Raw genomic sequence first — 20,854 nt, 5'->3', positions numbered from 1 at the left:
AACTCAGAGAGATCCTCCTACACAGTGAATCTACATCAAAATTTCTATAAATTACAGAAGTAACAAACAATAGTAGTAATTCACAAGGTTCAATTTTCTCATATTTTTACATTCTCCAGATCCTACTATCTAAATAAAAGATACCAAAGTTCAATTCTCAAGTATTAATTGGAAAATTTACATAACTATAAACATAAAAAATATATATAAAATCACAAATGTAATTTTGACAATTATTTCACAGCTCTACTATGAAGCTAGACTGGTCTTGAGGTTTCAACAAATCTGGCTCAGCTTCCTGATTGCTGAATGCCCAATAGTTTAAAACAAATTCTTTATGCTAAAACAAAACAGTTAAAGATTCTATGACAAAAAATGAACTAAAACTTGCATGTGGTAGTTCATGCCTATAATCCCAGAATAGGGAGGCTGAGGCAGGAGGATTAGTCTGAATTTAAGGTAATCCCAGGCAACAAAGTATGTTTCCAAACTAGACAACCAACCAACCAATATTCCTATCCCTCTCCTCACCCACCCCCCAGAAAACAAAAACGAAATGAAACAAATCTCAACCCTCGCTAAACTGTGAGCAGAGCAAGAACCAGAGCTTAGGAGACGGTGTTGGAGGATCAGAAGTTCAAAGTCACCTTCAGTTACCTACTGAGCTCCTTACTCTCTATCAAATGAGACTATCCTCAAGAACCTAATGCAATTCAGTCCAACTTAAACAAAACCAAAGGAAAGTACTGGAAAACAGTATATTCATCAGTGCAAGCTAGTGTGAGTCATAAGGAACACACTGTCACACATGCATATCAATATTTAGATATATTTATTTTGAAAAACAAAGTGTTACAGCTACTATTCTGCAGAAACTTCAGGTAAGAAGCCATACTTCTTGGAGAGTTAGAGAGTAGGAACAATTAAATCTAATAAAAAACAAAAGAAAACACACCGGGGAAAGATTACTAAGAAAAGTTAATAGGTGAATTATGAGAGTGAAGTATATTTTTGTGTGTTGTGTTTGTGGTGTACATATAAGTTCATGTGGATATACACAAGTGTGTATGTAGGTGCATGTGCATGTATGTGGAGGTCAGGGGTCAATATCAGATATCTTCCTCAATCACTCTTTGCTGTGGAGAGGCAAGGTCTCTCAATGAACCAGAACTCATCTATTCAGCTACACTGACTGGCCAACAAACTGGTGATCTGCCTTCCTAGTGCTGGAGTAAGAAATGAATGCCAGCGAGCCCAGCTTTTTATGTGCTGCTAGGGATCCAAACTCGGGCCCTTATGCTTGCTCGACAAGCACAGTACTGACTGAACCATCTCTGTGGCCCCTACGAAATGGAATTTAATACTGAGGCCTGGCAGCATGATTTGCTACTCAGCACTAGATGGCAGCATCACTAAATAAATAGAGTAACTCTCTCCGTGTAAGGGCAGATTAAGGATTTGCTATCATTACTTTAGACAATCACATAGTCTTTTCACAACATCCAAATCTCAATGCTTTGTAATTCCTTGGTTTTACCTGAAAAAAGATGCAATTTTATTTTACTTTGTGTTTTTGAGACAGAGTCTTGCAATGTAGCCTACATAGTCTTCAAATGAGTTGCTTTCCTACTCATTCGCATACTTGTAATCCCAGCATTGGGCTAGTAGGGATGGAATGATAACAGGGACTTATTGGCCAGCCTAGCTAGCCATGCAAGCTGCGGGCTAATGAGAAAGTCTGCTAAAAAATGAAATGAAATGAAATAAAATAAAATGGTAACGTGTAAGGAAAGGCACTTGAGGAGTCCTGCCTGCCATATGCACCTGCATGCTAAAGCAAACAAACTTGTAGAGCTGGGCATAGTGGTTTTTAGATTAGGAATGTTCAACCTATATAATTTAGTCTAACCATTTTGAAACATTCCCCTATTAAAGGACATTTGGGTTATATGCAGTTTTTTGTGGTTATTATGAATTAAGTATCTATGAGTATCTAAAGTTGTCTTTATTAGAGTGCAATATACATGTTAACAAGGTTGTTATATCACAACCGTGTATATAATGTACCAGTAAGTCGCCCTTACCTCTCCACACTTGTTTTTCATTTATTATGAGACAGTGTCTCATATAATAATCCAGGCTGGCCTCAAACTCCCTGTATAATGTAGGGTCAACCTTGAACTTCTGATCATCCTCTCTCTACCTCCCAAGAGCTGGGATTATAGGCATGTACCATCCTCAGGACAGAACTACAGATGGAGTGCACATGCACATGTGTGCATACACACACACACACACACACACACACACACACAAACACACGTACAAGTACAACAGAGAACTATGAGCATGATGGTGTGTGGCTCTTGTCAACATCCTGGATATGACAAGTATGGCACACTTTACAAGATGTTCTCAATAGGAAATAGGAATGAGTACACAGAATCTTTCTGTATTATATGTATATGTATACTATTATTATGGGATAGAATCTGCTTTTGTTATCCAAAGTAGTCTGGAAAAAGTTATACAATACAGCAGACTGGCCTCAAACAGTATAGTAGATGACTGTCCTTTCTCTGAGGTGCTGGTATTACAGGTGTGCACTACCACATCTGGCTCTTTCTGAACTACTTACCACTGTACAAAAATATAATCAACAGAAGTTTAATGTATTTTTTGTCTTATCAGATAGACCACCAATTATAAAGAGAATGAATCAATTCAATAAATATTTATAATTCTAGGTGCTAAAGACACAGTATTGATACAAAGTAAGTTCTAGGGCAGCTAGTCCTATACAGAGAAACCCTGTCTCAAAAAACAAACCAACAACAACAACAACAACAACAACAATAATAACCCCAAGACATAGCCTTGAACACGCAGAAAAAACTGCCAGTCTTGGGAGGGTGCCAGCACTGAGAAGTAGGGATCAGCCTGGTCTACACAAGCTAGTTTCAGGACAGCAAGGACTACATTGTGAGACCCTGTCTCAAAACCAAAACCAAAACCAAAACACCCCAAGCAAATGGAACTGCAGGCCCCTTTAGCATGGGACAGTGGGTACAACAAAACCAAACTATGTCGTCAGCTAACAAAAGTCAGTAAGAAAATAAGTAAAGCAGAGGACAGGAGGCAGAGGGGTGACAGCGGGCCCAAAGAAGCTGTGAGAGATCAGAAGTGGAAAACGGACACAGTCACAGGAGAAAAGTACTGAGAGCCAAGGGAAACCACCTGGTCACAGTTCTGGTTGAGCAGGCGCTAAGTGAGTCAGGCAGATGTTAGGAGTTGATGGCTCAGGGAGAGGAGTGGGCCACAAGCAGGGCATAGTCTATGGACCATTACTGTGAGTGAGATAGGACACTATAGGAGAGCAGAGGGTGGATGTTCACCAAGATCATTCTGCTGGCCTGGCTGAGCACAGAGAAGGCAGTATCAAGAGCAAAAGCTAGGGGACCAGAAAAGAGGCAGCTGCATAGTCCACATGAGAGTTTTATGGGCCTGGGAAATGAGCTGGGTATATGTCATTATGACGGCACACACATGATCTGACAGACGAGTGATAAAACAAGCTTGCACAGTGGTTCAAATCCTTATGAGACGGTGCTGTTCTACTATTTTGACAAAGCTAAGGCTTTAACTATACAAACCTTATCTTGTGACCCAGAGGGTGTCTCTTCTAGAGTCTCCGTGCTGCCCAGATTAGAGAGCTGAGTGCTTGGCTGTAGCCCAGGACTGGAGATATTTGAGCCGCCCATCTGATTCTTGGAAAAGAATTAAAAGAAAAAGTCTATCATCTGAAAAAGGACTGCTGTCTAAAGTCTGGTTCACATTTGAAGCTATGGAAAATACTTTAATTAAAAAAATACACAAAAAATTCTTCTAAAACTGTTTCTATCAATTTTCATCTTAACTTCTATAGTAAAATTTCTATAAAGTGAAGTATCTATTTCTATGCATGGTAGTCCCAACCGTTATTGCTTTAATCACTCATTTTAAGGGAAGATATTGTGATTCTACCAGATTTTCCCATGACTTAAGTCACATAGACTGTCTTTAACTGTTGGGAGAGGCATCTACCTTGACCATGCCCACCACAACAGTTGGGGTGCAAAGCACTGGCACACTGCAAAAGTGCTCCCATGTTGGCTCACTAAGGTCATGGCCTCTGAACAGTCCAAGAAACCAGTGGCTTGTTTTGTCATGGTTCTGTCTTTTCAAAAATGCTAACATGGAATAGAATATAACCATGGTAATGGCTTCTGTCACTTGGCATAAAGCCTTGAAGATTCATGCAAACTAGAGTATCAATAGCCCATTCCTTGTTAATTGCGGAGTATATAACATTTGTATTGTTTCCATTTTTAAAGATTTTTATTTTATGTGTAAGAGGGTTTTGCCTGCATGTATGTATATATGTGTACCATGAGTGTGCCTGGTCCCTGAGGAGGTCAGAATGGTGTATTGGATCTCCTGGAGCTAGAGATGTTGTAAATGTGGGTACTGGGAACTGAACAGTGTCTTCTGGAACAGCAGCAGGGCTCTTAACCACTGAGCCATCTCTCTAGCACATTTTCATTCTTAAGAACTATGTCTATGTGCAGTAATTCTATGTGTATGTAAGGGTGAGCACTTGTGTGGAAGGAAGCTAGGTAACTCCCCTGAGACAGGGTCTCACAATGAACCCTGGCCAACAAATCCTTAGTCCTGTTCTTCACTCTTCATCCCTTCTAGCAGGGGGTACAGGGCAACACAGCGATGCTTTTATATGGGTGATGGGAATCAACCTTTGGTCCTCGTGCTTGCACAGCAAGCTCTTACAAACTGAGTCATCTCCTCAGCCCTATGTTCAGTATTTGATTATGAACACAGATACTTCAACAACTTTTGTAGAGACAAAACTTTCATTTCACTAGAGCAGAAACCTAGCAAAGATAAATCAGAATACAGTGGTAAATATATTTTTCTTTTAAAAGGTTTTTTTTTTTTTTTGAGACAGTCTTGCTATGTATTCCAGGCTGACTTTGAATTTATGATTTTGCCTCAGTCTCCCAAGTCCTATGATTACAGGTGTGACAACCGCATCTGACTCAGTTGTAGGTGTGTGTGTGTGTGTGTGTATTCAGATGTTGGGTTCTGTGTGCAAATATGTGCATGGTGCGGCCAGTGATTGATGTAGGATGCCCTCAATCATTCTTTGAGGCAGGTTGTCTTTCTGAACCTGGAGTTCATGGATTCTGCTATCCTGACTGTCCACCAAGTCCCAGAGATCCTCTAGTCTCTGCTGCCCCAGCACTGCCCTGAACCCAAAAACATGGGTACTGCGAATGAAGCTTGGACTTATGCTATGCAACAATCACTTCACTGGCTGAATGATCTTTCCAGTACTTGGCTAAATAGTGTAATGTTTACATGTAGATTTATGAGCCAGTTTTAGCCGAATTTGCATAAGATGCCACAGTTTGCTTAAGGTTCACTTTGTGTGTATATGTTTACATACGGACATCCAATCATTTCAATACCATTTAAATTCAAACTTGCTAAAAGTGATGCTGCAAGTAAAAATAGTTTTATTAATAAAAAGAAACCTTGGTTGGGTATCTAGTAGAAGCTTGTCAAGCATGCCCAAGGTACTGGGTTCAAATCCCAATACTGCAAAATAAATAACAATGTAACAAATACAAGAACCCTTACATGATCACTAGATAGACATGCAATTATGGCACTCTGGGAACCCAAGTTACACTTGAAATACTTGCTGCAGATTTCTTTAAGTTTATTGAAACAACAAAAATGAACAAGAACAAAACAAGAAACTTCTCCAATCTTCAATGTAGAGAAAGAACAATTTCAACAAGAAAAATAAAAGTAATTTTCTTTCTTTAAAATTTCTTTAAAAAAAATTTTTTTTTAATTGACCATTCTATTCATTTACATCTGGAATGATATCCCACTGCCTGGTTACCCCTCCACAAGCCCCCCATCCCACAACCTCTCTCAAGAGTAATTTTTTAAACTTCATACTGTCCAGAAACATGCTCAACACAGGAATAGGGACTCTAATATTATTTTCAGAACATCAAATTTTGTTTTGTTTTAAAGGACAGGATCCCTTCAGATTGGCAAACTCATTATGTAACTAAAGCTCTTTGAACAGGGTCATCATCAATCACTATGTACCAGCTATAGGGAATGATTGGCACTGAATATTAGAGAAACACAACATTGTTTCTAAGAAGCTCTTAAAGCAGAAGGTACAATGCTCAGATATATTAAAACTGGGAGTTTCCCTAAGCGAGGGAAAGTCCCAAAATGTCATTCATCAGATGAGGCAGAGGACGTGGACTTAGCAGGTCACCTGGTGACCGCAGGCTGGGGCTGTATTCCAATAACCGTTTTACTTGGGGAAAGGCAGTGACAGGTCTCAGTTCTACTATGGCCCAAGTGGCTCTTGAGTTACCGCACCCTAATCCTTAAATAGAACTTGTGAGACAAGCTTTGCGACTGTGGGCACCTTACTAACAGTTCTGAAGTATTCGGGGAGTTTTGGTACTTGTATAGGGCCTTTGCTGAAGGTTTATCTTCTGTGTGTTAATGATGGCAGTCAGCCATAAGATTAGGAGATATATATAATCACATACAAATTCAGAGGGCAATTTTTATAATATTTAGTAAAATCTTTAAGGAGGTCTAATCCCTAGAATTATATAAACTGGGCACGGTGGTATAAGCCTATAATTATAGCACCTGGGAAATAGAGGCAAAGTTCAAGGTCATCCTTGGCTCTATAACCTGTCTGAAAGCTAGCCTAAGTAAAAATCTTTCATCTACTAATTCCATTTGAAGTAATTAATCTTAGGAGATTAGAATGATATATGATTTAGCTCCAGGACTGTAGTGCTGAGATATTAAGAAAAAGAATTAAGAGAAATCTAGGGTATTATTTATGTAACTGGGCATGCAAGTTTGAGGCCATCCTGGTTCATAAAGTGAGTCCCAGGTCACTCAGGACTACCATAGTGAAACCCTGGGTCTGTTTAATCAACTGAAATCTCACAAGCACTTCCTGTAAGATGAAAAGTTATTGCCAATATAAATGCCTATCTGTAGTAAAGAACCTATTACAAACGGACAGCTAATAAAATTAACACACACAAACGACCATACACATTTGGACAGTTTTGGAAAGACACTTAATGAAGTATTATCCACAATTATTTCTAGCTAACAGAATTTCTGTATTTTCTTCTTTTTGTTTATTAATCATTGAACATAAAAATTTCTATAGCATTATACACTGTTTGCCAAGGAAAAATAATGATATTCCTACATTTTGAAGAACAATTAAAAATACTGTTCAAAATGCAGGAGTTTGTTTTGTGGCTAAAAACAATGTGAACTGGGCTAGCTGGAAAGGTCCGTGGCTTTGGCTATCTTTCATTACATGAAATATAAAAGTTGGTAAAATTAAACTACAGGGATTGTAGAGAGAAAATGCTTACAAAGTTTTAAGTTTCAAACAGTCTTTTGAAAAACATCTGTACTGGGTATGGCAGTGTACGCCCATAATTTCAGTAGTCAGGAGGCTGAGCCAGGAGGATCATTTGTCTGAGGCCAGCATGGGTTAGAGTGAGACTACAAAAAAGAAGGGAGGAGACAGGAGAGAGGGAAGGGAAGAAGAGGGGAGGGGCAAGGCAGAGAGGGAGGGAGGGATAGAGAAGGGGTGGATGACTATTTTATATAAACTGAGCAGGGAGGATCTAGAATTAATATTAAACCTGAGGCCTTGCTTACCCTCCCTTCCCCTGGCTGGCAGTTTCCCAGGTCTAAAAAGAAACAGAGGGGTTATCTGTGCTGCTGGGGAGGTCCTCCCAAACACTAAGATGTAGGCTAGAGTTGCTTCCAATACCAGCTTCATATGGTAAACAGGCAGACAAGGCAGAAAGCAAACTTGTGTTTATAAAGAAGCCTTGCTTATAGTTTTTAAAGACAAAAAGAAAGCCTATAAACAAAATGTTAGAGATTTAATAGATCTTCAAACATTTCATCTGAATCCAACCTTGAATAACATTTTATATACTCTAGAATGTTCTTTACAATAGAAGATGCTGTCTGAACTAACTGCTTTTGCAGTAATTGAAAACAGAAACCTTATGAGATTTTTTTCGACTGCCCACTTGACACTAGAGATCTAGGGTCTAAGGGCTGATACAGGGGTAGATAATATGCTCACACATGGAAGAAAGTGTTAGAAGAAAAAAGAAGTTTTCTTTCCTTTTGTATTTTTTGCTTCTCAGACAGAGAAGCCAAGGCCACTCCTTGCAGAACCAGTGCCACTGAGCAGTATCTAGTTCCTGTCTCATGGGCACTATGATCAAATCATGCAGGGTAGTGTCCATTGGTACCCAGTGAACATAGAGAGGCAATGAGAAATAGCACAAGGTATTTTTGAGAAGGGATCTATGGAATCAGCCTTTAAACCAAACCAAACACAACAAAATAAAACCCTTGATTTTTATTTTTATTTGATTTTTAAAATTATGATTATAGATGACTGCTTTTCCAACATTTGGTTTCTTTAGAAATATATACATATTTTGTTGTTGTTTGTTTGTTTTTTCGAGACAGGGTTTCTCTGTGTAGCCCTGGCTGTCCTTGAACTTAGAAATCTGCCAGCCTCTGCCAAGTGCTAGGACTAAAGGCATGCACCACCACTGCCCGGCTGAAATACATTTTTTTTTAGATTTCTTTTACATGACCATTTTGTCTGCATGTATATACGTACACCGTGTGCATACCTGGTGACCATGGACGTCAGAAGAGGTGACCAGATACTCTGGAATTGATATTAAGGATGGCTGTGAACCACTAGGTAGGAGCTGGGAATTGAACCTGGGTCCTCTGCATGAGCAACAGTGCTCTTAACTGCTGAGTCATCTTTCCACCCCTCACTCTGCCCTTGCCCCCAGATTTGTTTGTATGTATCTGAATATTTTGACTGTACGTATGTATGCACTCTGTGTGTACTCCTGGTGCCCAGAGGTTAGAAGAGGGAGCTATAGTCCCCAGAACTGGTGTTACTAACAGTGCAAGTCACCACAGGGGCACTGAAAGTAACCTCGGATCCTCTTTAAGTAATCTGATCTGCTGAATTCTCTTACCAGCCACCAATTTTTAATTTCTATAGATATAGAAACGGTTCCTATTTATCTATGAGACATTGAAGAATTTAGTTGCAACTTGAAACCTCTCACGGGCCCTAAATTATATTTCTCCACTAGAAGGTGAGAATGCTTTTTAAAGAGAAAACTTAGCTCCAGAATAATTTTGCCAAACTCTGTTCCCTGAATTCTAGATTCTTGAGATATTAAAAGGCAGTATGTGAAGCTGACGCTATGTGAGATCACTATGTCTATATACCACAGAGGCCCAAGACTGCTGGAGAGGAGGGCAGAGAAAGGGGAGAGGGAAGAAGTGGGGGAGCAGATATCTCACAACATTTACTGAATTCTTTTAGCCAATCTGAATACTTTTTCAGAGACTTTCAAAAGTCTAGAAGCTAGTGTTAACTGTTTAAAAAGCATGCATCTAATTTTTTTTTTTTGTGGCAGGGGTGAGGGGAGAGGCAGTCTTATGAAGTCTTTCTGGCTGTCTCCTAAGTGCCGAGGTTACAGGTATCAACCACTATCCCAGTGGAAACAGGATTTATTTTTCAAATTTTTATTATTCTATTTCTATTTGTTGTGGTTGTGTATGTGTGTATATAATGTGTGGCTTCATACATGCCACGGAAGAGTATGTGGGAGTCTGAGGACAACTTCTGGAAATCTGTCCTGTCCTTCCACTGTGTGTTCCAGAGACTTACGTGGCAAGTGATTTTTTTACCCATTGAAATATTTTTATTTTTCTGAGACTGTCCCACTCTGTAGCCCAGGCTGCCCTCAAATTGCCAGCACTCCTGCTCTGGTGTCCTATGTTAAGATCACAGGTATGTCCTATAGTCATGGCCAGCTCAGAATCATAATTTCCAATAGTCCCTTTCTGCACTCTGCTTCTTGAAGATTTGCAGAGTGGAGATCACTAAGGATCACTATGGATCACTAAGGATCACTAAGGATCACTAAGGAAAGCAACGAGTAGGCAGTGGGAGGGGAGGAGCCAGCTGGATCTCCGCAGAAACAGCAGGAAGCTGAGGCTTCCTCTAATCAGTGTAGGGTTTGATGGTAAGAGAAATGGCAGGACAGTTCCCCAGCAGTCAGGTTTCAGACACTGTCAACAAGTGTCCCTTGCTTTGGAGGGTGGTTGTGAGTGTCTGTAATCCTAGTACTCAGGAGGCCTAGGCAGGAAAATCAGGGGTTCAAGGCCACTGAGGCCTACAAGACACTCTGTCTACAAACAAACAAACAGCAAGCAAGCAAGCCGCACACTCCATTACCACAGCAACAAAGAAAACAAGTATTCTGTTTGGCAGTGTGAACAATTTGTAAATACAAGCTAAATAAATTAGCTCATGTTCCACAACTGCCATTTTCATTATCATTTAGGAGGAAATCTTATCAGTTACCATAAGATCCAATGCAAACTCAAGAGATACACATGCCTTTAATCCCAGTACTCCAAGGCACAGGCAGGTGGAGTTCTGTGAGTTCAAGACTAGCCTGGTTTACACAAAAAGTTCAAACCAGTCAGGACCACACAGTAACACCCAAAAACACTGGGTCTCAAAACCCCCAAAATAGTCAAGAAACAAAATACTCTCAAAACCACTCTCCCCCAAAACAGGAAAAAGAAAAACTCAATTATAGCACACATATGTGCCATTTACTATTATGGGATACAAAACCTATATAAATTCTCAAGGCCATGTAGCACCTGAACATGATGGCAGGGATAAAGGGGAGCTGTGACACGTTCCCTGAAATACTCACTGAGCGCCAACTCCACCCTCCAGGAACATTTTCTCCCACAATAATTCTATAATGCTATAGGAACAAAACAAGCATGTTCACATTTCCCTCCTAACCAAGTGCTCTGAGGTATGCATATGAAATCATAGACTGTTCTTTTATAAACTAGTGGCTACAGCCCACAATGGAGCAACTTTCCAGTCTAAGACCCCAGCAGCCCACCCCCACCCCCTGGGGTTCACTGTTCCCTGGTCAGCACCAAACACTTACCCTCTCATACTCATCCTTGGCTCTGCTCAGCATCTCCAGGATATCTATGGGCTTCTGGTCACTGCAGCCATTGGCCTGGCTGGGACTCTGTTTATCTCGAGCAGCCTGCTGGGATCGCCGTGTCTCCTCTTCTACCACACTGTAGGAGGAGAACAGACTTCAGACAAGTCACTTTACACAACTGGACCTAAGTGCTCCTTTGTCCACTTTCCAAGGATAAACTAAGAGTGTCACATGACACTGTCCTTGCAATAGATAAAGAGCCTGCCTCAGTTACCTTATTCCAGACACACAGAACTTAGCCTCATCACCATCCTGTTCACAACAGCAAAGTCCCTTACCTTTAGAAAGAAAAAGCAGAATCTTTTTCTGGAGGTAGTAGAAGTAGGTACATTAAGAAACGCATTCAAGGGCTGGGCAGTGGTGGTGCATGCTTTTAATCCCAGCATTTGGGAGGCAGAGGCAGGCGGATTTCTGAGTTTGAGGCCAGCCTGGTCTATAGAGTGAGTTCCAGGACAGCCAGGACTATACAGAGAAACTCTGTCTCAAAAACAAAACAAAACAAAACAAACAAACAAACAAAAAGGCAATGCATTCAGACGTCTCCTTTTCTCCTACAAGTAACTCAACCTCAGTAGAACTAAGTGGTACACAGACGTCAATCACTAAGACACGGAAGACTGAACAGCATACTGTGACCAGCCTTGCAAATGGATGTGGGTGAATCTCTAAGCAGACAGACAAAAGGTCACTAAATATGTGACCAAACAGGGTGGTTAGGGGTATATACTCTATTTTTATTGGCACTATTTAATTCTTCACTTTAAATCTTACTAGGCAAAGTCTCAAGTTAAGAAAGTCATTGACGGGTTGGGGATCTTTAACTCTTCTTACAGGCATACATTTTAAAATAACATTCTTGTTCCTTACCATAGAAAAGGTTTGAAGTAATAGAGCAATTTCAGTAAATGTTAGGAACTAAAAGCTGGGACCACACGGGTATTTTATTTCCTGTATAGATTTTAATAATGCAGCTAATTTTAAAAAATGCATTCAGATTTCAGTTACAAACTGCAATGAACAACAGGTCCTTCCTGACATGAGATATTATGGGTACAAGTGTCACTTGGTAACTGCATTAGCTGAGAAGTGATACGCAATGATGACAGGCAGCTAACCTAACAATTGAGGAGCACAAAGCTTATTCTGAAAGTACCTGAATAACACGAGTGACGTGAGCGACAGTAGTAAGGCGAGGTCACCCAGTGTCAGTGAGAACAGCCTGGTCTACAGAGTGAGTTCCAAGACAGCTAGAGATACACAGAGAAACCTTCTCAAAAAATAAAAAAAAAAATAAAAATAAAAACAAAAACAAAAAAAATTATATAAGATGGCAAAGTTTTAGCAGCATTTTTAGTAGGGTGATACTGTCAATTACATAGAGAACAGAGGTATATGCAGAGAGATATCTAATAATGAAAGATTTTTTTCCCCTTCTTTTTCTTCAATCTTTGGTGACCAGGGTCATTCATCCCAAAGTTAGTGGCAGCATTTGTGAGGCATTTTCTTCAGATATAAAAAGTTATTATCAACTGTGCACTTTTTTGGGGGACACAAGGTCTCCCTTCTTATATAGTTGAAATGTGCTATGTCATCCAGGCTGATCTTGAATTCACAATCCTTTCATCTTAGCACCTAAGCACTGGGATTATAGACATCTGTAATCACTTTCAGTAATTTCCTTCGCTTCCCATTTCTACTTCCATATCTACTATGGGGATTAGTACAGCCTGTTCAGATGGGCCTTCAGTCTTCAGCCAATAACCACTGAAGGTCAGTATCTGCAGTGCCACCAAGGTCCCCAGAAACACTTCAAGACAATTTTCCCTCAGTAGTTGTCAGGGCTCACACAGACAGATTCTCCACTCAGGCCCACGTGCTCTAATCTGGCAGAAGAACATCAACCTATTGATACATTCCTAAGTTTAAATACTTGTCTTCTGAGCACCTGCCACTTTCAAAACAAAACAGAATAAAATAGCAAGTATCAAATAAATGCCTTGCTGGAGGTCAGAAGGCAGGTGCCTCAGGATGGCACTGACAGACTCTTAGAGACAGCAAGTTTGTCCTCTTGTCCGACGTGCTCCACTCCATAACACAGCAAGATCCTTTGTAGATGTCAGCCCATGCTCCTGCACTACCTCTAGCTATACCACACCTACAACTGTAAGCAGAACAAATCTTTATCTTCACAAACTCAATGAACACCGCTGTTGAGAAGTAGTGAAACTTTACAAAGCCAACACTCTCTCTAGTAAGACTGACTGTCAGCTTACAGGCAGCAAAGCCCTGAAGGTGCAACTAGTGGTAAACACACTCAGTTCACACAGCCAGAGCAGATGACAGACAGAACATCAACAAGATTAACATTCAATCAGGATAGGCCAGTAGACCTGGGTTATAACTTGGCCTTTGTATGTGTAAGGATACCTGGAATTGAGGCTACTGAGTAAACTATTATACTTTCAAGATGACTATCTAAAACTTAAAAGAATCAAGACTATTTTCCTCCACATAGATACAAACCTTGAAGAGAGTAACAGAATTCTGAATTGGCAGGAGAGTAAAGAGTTCATTGCAGATTCAAGCAAAAACTAAAGAGGAAGCCAACATATGCCAGAATAGACTGCCCACTGCACATTTTGCTCTAGTTTTATATCATCCCAGGACCCACCTAGCACTATAGTGTCTTGGGCTCCCAGAATTCAGATGGGCAATCCTGCATTATGGTCACTCAAGAGCTAACTTCTACAGGCTAGCACAAGGGTAAAAAGCCATCCTTTAGATCATGAATGGAAATTATTTTCTAGATTTCAAGATTGTGAGTCTTTTTTGTTTGTTTGTTTTGTTTTTCGAGACAGGGTTTTTCTGTGTAGCCTTGGCTGTCCAAGAACTCACTCTGTAGACCAGGCTGGCCTCGAACACAGAAATCCCCCTGCCTCTGCCTCCCAAGTGGTGGGATTAAAGACGCCACCACTGCCCGGCTAAGATTGTGAGTCTTAAATATCTTCTGGAAGACTAACTATATACTGGAAACTGTTAAACCCAGTCTGTGCTCAAACCAAGCTCATCTAAAGGATGTGTGATCTGAATGAAGCTACCAAACAGCACCACTCATCCTAGTAGAGATTAGTATATCATTATATATAGCAGACAGGCTCTGTCCCGATGTACCTCATATTCTCTGCCAGGCAATCTGGCAGCTGCACTTGTTAAACTGAACTGTCTGTAGGACTGGATACAGTGGATAAGTGCTACAAAGGAAAATTTAATAATGTAAAAAGATGCTGTTGACATTAAATCATTAAACAATATTCTTACATTTGTAAGTAACAATCACACACATCAATTTAATGTATACACAAACAGACTAAAAGGGAACCAGTAGAACTGATTACAGGTAATTTTAGAAAAATAAAATCTACCTTTGTCAAACTTTTGGTAATAAAAAGGAAATTAAGAGAGATATGATATACATTAACTGAAGAGAAGCTGGGATTAAAGTAATATTTCACCTCTCATTAATCTATGGAATAATATAAATACTTACTCAGCCATGAGTTTTGCTATGCGATGACAGTCATTCTTGTCATAAAACCAGATACTGTATATTGACACTTGAAAAACAAAGGAAAAAAAAGAGATAAGCATAAGGTTTCAAGTATGAATACATGAACAATGTAATACAGGATTGACCACCGGACCCTCAAATTATTAGTAATCCCTCTAAGGAGAAAAAAAAAAAAGGAATAAAATGAAACACAGAGCCTTTCCCCAAAGCTGTTAGAGTCAGGACAGGCAAGACACTCAAGATGTTAATAACAAAAAACCAAGTGAGGCTCAGTAACATACACCTATAATCCCAGCTACTCAGGAGGCTGAGGCAGGAGGATTGCTAGTTCAGGGCCAGTCTAGGCAACTAAGCAAGGCCGTCTAAAGAAATCTACTGGGGCTATATATAACTCAGTGGTGCTGGGATCATCCCCAGTGAAAAAAACCCCAAAAACCCAAAACACAGACACACACAGACTCCCCCCACACGCAGAGTTTTAAACATCATAATCTGTCACTAAATATCAAATGCACTATTACTTACATAGTATCAAGAAAGACTGCTGATTAAACTAAGGTTCAATCAGTATGGATGATAATTCTAAGCTGACAAGAAAGTAAAGCAAAACCAATGTCTTGATTACTGAAAACCAAGTACACTGGCTAGGCAAAAAGCAGAATTTATGAGTTTCTTATATCTTAAATAGAATAAAATTAAACTACAATGAAAAGGTTTTTAGAGAAAGTTTTGAAAAAACTGTTTCCACATGCTGTCAACTGACCAACTGCTCATACTTGCTGCCATCTGTCACACTTCTTTTGCCACTTTTTCATATTCCTAGTATGGCGTTTCACACAACTGAAGACTTAAAAATTATTGTTGCAAGATAAACAACTTTTATCATAAAAGATGGCAATATGTAAATTAGCTATAACAGCAGTTTTAGAATATGGTGTGCAGAAATACTGAAGATATAAGTGAAAATAAACAAAGCATATGGCTGAGGAAGGCCTACTGAGTGCTGTGATGCACTACAAGGGATACAGTCCATCACCTGGAGGTAAATCACTGAGCCAGGAGCTCCTGGCAGCTGGGCTCACTATGCCCACAGTCAGGAAGCAGAATGCTGTGTGCTACTGTGAAGTTACTTTGGAAGTTAGAGCAAGTCTTTCCACACCAATGAACCTAATTTAGATTAACTCCTCATGGGCATGTCCAGTAGGTGACACTAGATCCTGTCAGGCTGACAAGGCACTAACCACTACATCATCTAATGTGCCTGTTTTGTTTCTTCCCTCCCCCCGCCCCCTCCTCGAAACAACAGCTTTCCTCTAGCCAGGAAGCTTTTCTCTTTGTAAATAGCAGTGGAGCTTTTTTGTATATATCTGTTTCTGGATGTTTTCATGTGCACTTATTTGTCTATTCCTATAATGTTTTGATTAGAATAAGTTATAAAATAAGCCTTAAAAATGAGTAGAGTTGCCGTGTCATAGTGTTCTATTGCTGGGAAGAGACACCATTACCAAGACAACTCTTATTAAAAAAAAAAAAATTGGGGCTGGTTTGTAAGCTAGGGACAGTTCAGAGGTTTAGTCCATTATCATCATGGATAATGATGGAGGCATGACAGCATGCAGGTACTAGAGAAGAAGCTGAGAGTTCTACATTTGACTGGCAGGCAGCAGAAAGATACCATAAGCCATTGGCCTCAGCTTGAGCAACGGAGACTTCAAAGTCCTCCTCCAGTAACACGCTTCCTCCAACAAAGCCATATCTACTCAAGCAAGGCTGGACCCCCTAAAGTACCACTTTCAGTGAGTCTATGGTAGCCATTTTCTATCAAACTACCACAAAGACTGTTTCAGTTTCTAGAGCTTTTCATGTAAAAATTTATGTTAAAGCCTAATTCCTAATACTTGTATGGGAAGATTTTTTTTTCCTAAAGTTTTAGTTATTTATCTATTTATCTAGTAAGGTTTTGTTGTATTTTTGAGATAGCCTTCTGATGTAGCTCAGGCTGACCTCAAACTCTTGATCCTTGTTCCTTTGCAAGTGTGTGCCACCAAACAGATTATGGCATTGTTTTTTGTTTCCATCATGTTGTTAGTACATAAAAATGCAATAAATTTCATGTGTTTTCTGTGATACAGGGGACTACATCAAAAGCCTTGCACTCTAAGTGCACACAATCCCCAGCTCTACAACTGATTTTTTTGTCTTGATCTTATATCCTGACTTTACCAAACTCTTCTGTCAGCTCTAAGAGCTGTATATGTACACTGACATCTGCTGATTGAGTCCTATAGGTATTTTCCCTTTTGACTCATCACAGTAGTCCCAGTACCATCAACAGTCTGTCTCAACAGCAGTGGTGAGAATGCCTGGTTCTTGATCTCAGAGGAAAAGCATTCAGTCCTCTACCACAAGCACACAAATTATTAGCTGGAAGTTTCTGTAGGAATGCTTCACCAAGGTACTTGTTCACTTCTATTGATAATTTGCAGTTTTATCAAGAATGGACAATGTATTTGTGGAATGGTCTTGTGACCATGAGGGCTGGGTACACTGCTGAACTCTAGAACTTGCCTATCCTGTGCAAGGCCCAGCCTCAAAAATAAAACAGTAACAAAATCCATATGCTATTTACTTCTTTAGCTTACTGACTTGACTGACCTGGCAGTCTCCATTCGCTGACTTTCAACAGAGTCAACTTTCCATATTTGGAATAGAGAGACTCCTGGGGACTGAGCATATTTTTTAATGTATTAAGGCACTTGGTATGTTAGTATTTATTAAAGGGCTATTGAGTCTATGATCATAAAAAACAGACTTTTTTAATTTTTATTTTTCTTGTTTTATCTTTGTTTTGATATTAGGGTGTACTGGTTTTGTGTGTCAATTTGACTCAAGCTGGAGTTATCACAGAGAAAGGAGCCTCCCTTGAGGAATGTCTCTATGAGATCCAGCTGTAAGGCATTTTCTCAATTAGTGATCAAGGGTGGGAGGGCCCACTGTGGGTCGTGCCATCTCAGGGCTGATAGTCCTGGGTTCTATAAGAAAGTAAGCTGAGCAAGCCAGGGGAAGAAAGCCAGTAAGCAGCACCCTCCACCCCTCATGGCCTCTTCATCGGCTCCTGCCTCCAAGTTCCTGCCCTGTGTGAGTTCCTGTGATGACTTCTCTTGGTGATGAACAGCAATGCGGAAGTGTAAGTTGAATAAACCCTTTACCCCCCAACTTGCTTCTTGGTCATGGTGTTTGTGCAGGAATAGAAACCCTGACTAAGACATAGGGAAATAGTGGTCTTAGAGAAACATTTAAGAAGTATTTCTTTGTTTCCTACTCCTGAAGAGGCTAACATTAGTAGTAATTCTTTTGAGTTCTCTAGTAAAATAAACTGTGCCTGAGTTTTTTTCAGGAACCTGTAAGTTACAAATAAAATTTCTTTAATGTGGGTCAGCAGTATTCATGATGTTTATTTTATCCTGTTTGAGTGTGTCATTCATGAGCTTTAAGGAGTTACTCCATTTTTTTCTAAGTCATCAAAAGTTTATGAATATAAAGTTCATAAAAATCTCACATATCTTAACAGTTGCAGGATTTGTAATATCTTTTTTCCCTAACAGAGACAAATCTGCTTTTGTTCTTTGAGACTGGCCCTCATTTTGTAGCCTATGCTACCTGGAACTCAGGACCCCCTTTGCAAGGACTTACATGCATTTGGCGCTATGCCCAACTCTAAACTTGTGTCTGTACTCCTTAGTTTTGTTAAACATTTCATTAATTGTATTGTTTTTTTCCATAGAACAAGCTTTTTCCAACTTGATTTATATTCTCATCTTTACAATTTTCTCCCTTTTGTATGCTATGAGTTGATTTTATATCTTTCATTTTTTTAAACCTTAGATAAGGTCTCTTATAGCCCAGAGTGGCCTTGAACTACTAATCCTCCTACCTCTGTACCCAAGTGCTGGATTCATAGACATGTGCCAGTCACTTTCTTGGAGTAGGAGTTTAGTAGATTATCAGTCAGTGCCACACAGTAAGGCAGACATTTACCATGGTCTCTGAGGCTTCTTAAAATAAAAACTATCATTAAATTAAAAAACAAAACCAAAAACAACAAAAAACTATCTCCCAGGCCAAACTGAAGACATAAACCTCTCTTGGCATTCCCATCCTGGCTTCTTCCTGGAGGGAGGAAGAGTACCTCCCTAGTGGTCACTTCTCATCAGCAGAGCTTCCAATCCTTGCCAGGTTTGGTTGGCTTGCCTTAGCATTGTTGGCACAAGTCCCATGCAATATATGGGAGGCCAAGTCCACTTGGGCTACCTTCTGTTGCTAGGCGGGCTTGCAGCCTGTTAAGCCTGTGAGAGACAGCCTCCTGCTGGGTTGGCCTGCACATTTGTCACATATCCCATCACCTTCCTCTGTCTAGCCTTCAGAGTTCTCCATTGCTTTGTAACATCTCTAGGTTTTACAGTTGTGTTTATCGATATGAGACAAATCATTTGCTGACTGTTCAAATTGTGTTATGCATTTTTGTGGTTGGGAAACAGGAGTCTAAGAGGACAACTACATGACTTATTAATAAACCAGAGGAAAAATAATTTTAGGACCAGAACATTCCTAGAGCACCTGCTTTGCCACTCCACACTTCATACCTATATCTCATTGTATTAAAAGTAACTTAAAACTAAATTATATACATGTGTATATTTATATTCATTTATGTCTGTGTCAAAGCATGCATATAGAGGTCAAAGGACAACTTAACAGGAGTTGGTTCTCTACTTCTACCATGTGGGTTCTAGGGATCCAACTTGGGCCATTAGGTTTGTGAGTGAGTGATTTTTCACATTGAGTCATCTTGCTAGTACCATAAAACTTTCTAATACAATAAAAGTAGTGACAGACCTTCTCTGTGTAGCCTTGACTATTCTGAAACTCACTCTGTAGACCAGGCTGGCCTTAAACTCAGAGATCCATCTTGCCTTTGCCTCCTGAGTGTTGTGACTAAAGGTGTTCATTACCACTGCCCAAAGTAGTGAACTTCAATTACTCTTATATTTTTGGTTGTGAGCCTAGCCTTTAATGGCTGAGCCATCTCTCCAGCCCTCAATTACTCTTAAAGAGAGAAATACAAAGAACAAAAAAAGCTAAGTTAAAACTGCATATTAAAAAGAAAGCATGAAGTGGGAATGGTAGCATGCATAATTAATCCTAGCACTTGGGAGGCTGAAGTGAGAGCCAGACTGAACTACACCAGCAAGACCATGCTTCAGAGGGGTTCAAGAGGCTGTGAGGTATAGCTCAGTTGGTGGAGTGCTTGGCTTGCCTAGTCTATCTAGTCTTTGAGAAGTTCTAGGTTTGATCCCAAGCACTATATAAAACCAAGAGTGACAATGAATGCCTGTAGTCCCAGACTGGTTGACGGAGGCAGGAAGCTTACAAATGCAAGGCCATTTCAGTTCCATAGAGAGCTTGAGGTTAGCATGAGATATATGCGGCCCTGTTCAAAGGCATACACATGTGTCAACAAACTCAGAAAATATAAACAATAAGCATGAGAAATTGTATTTTGTAATTTTTTTACATTGTTTTTGCATCAAACTTCTGATCCCCCTGCCTCTGTTTCCTGAGTAGTAAGTAGGCTTCACTAAATTTTATTTTTTTTTGACAATGAAAAGTTTCCTTTTGCTCACGAATGTAATGATGACAGGAAAATGGTAAATTACTAGAAATGGGTGGAGGTGGGGGTGGGGATGGATTTTTTTTTCAGACATGGTCTTACCCTAAGGTAGCTTCAAACTTTCTTTTCTTTTTCTTTTAAGGATTTTATTTATCTAATGTATACGAGTGAGTACACTGTAGCTGTTTTCAGACACACCAGAATCTGTTACAGATGGTTGTAAGCCACCATGTGGTTGCTGGGAATTGTCACAATCTCTTGAAGAGCAGTCAGTACTCTTAACTGCTGAGCCATCTCTCCAGCCCCAAACTTTCTTTTCCTAAAAACGTGTTATTAAAAGTTAAGTGTGGCTATACAGAGAAACCCTGTCTT

At 39.9% G+C, this 20,854-nt stretch overlaps 1 protein-coding gene across 1 annotated transcript in view; it reads right to left on the bottom strand.

The window, feature by feature from the left end:
• Positions 1 to 20,854, bottom strand: part of Dcp1a (decapping mRNA 1A) — a 49,006-nt gene that overhangs the window by 6,519 nt on the left and 21,633 nt on the right. The window contains exons 4-6 of the mRNA XM_031362616.1: positions 14,791 to 14,857; positions 11,181 to 11,319; positions 3,654 to 3,767 (exon numbers count right to left, since the gene is read on the bottom strand). Coding sequence (XP_031218476.1) covers positions 3,654 to 3,767; positions 11,181 to 11,319; positions 14,791 to 14,857 — 320 coding nt within the window. The remainder of the gene's footprint in view (positions 1 to 3,653; positions 3,768 to 11,180; positions 11,320 to 14,790; positions 14,858 to 20,854) is intronic.

Source organism: Mastomys coucha, unplaced genomic scaffold (assembly GCF_008632895.1).
Source record: "Mastomys coucha isolate ucsf_1 unplaced genomic scaffold, UCSF_Mcou_1 pScaffold9, whole genome shotgun sequence".
In the NCBI taxonomy this organism is placed as follows: domain Eukaryota; kingdom Metazoa; phylum Chordata; class Mammalia; order Rodentia; family Muridae; genus Mastomys; species Mastomys coucha.
The sequence above is the reverse complement of the archived record's forward strand: the minus strand, read 5'-3'. Positions and strand labels throughout refer to the sequence as shown.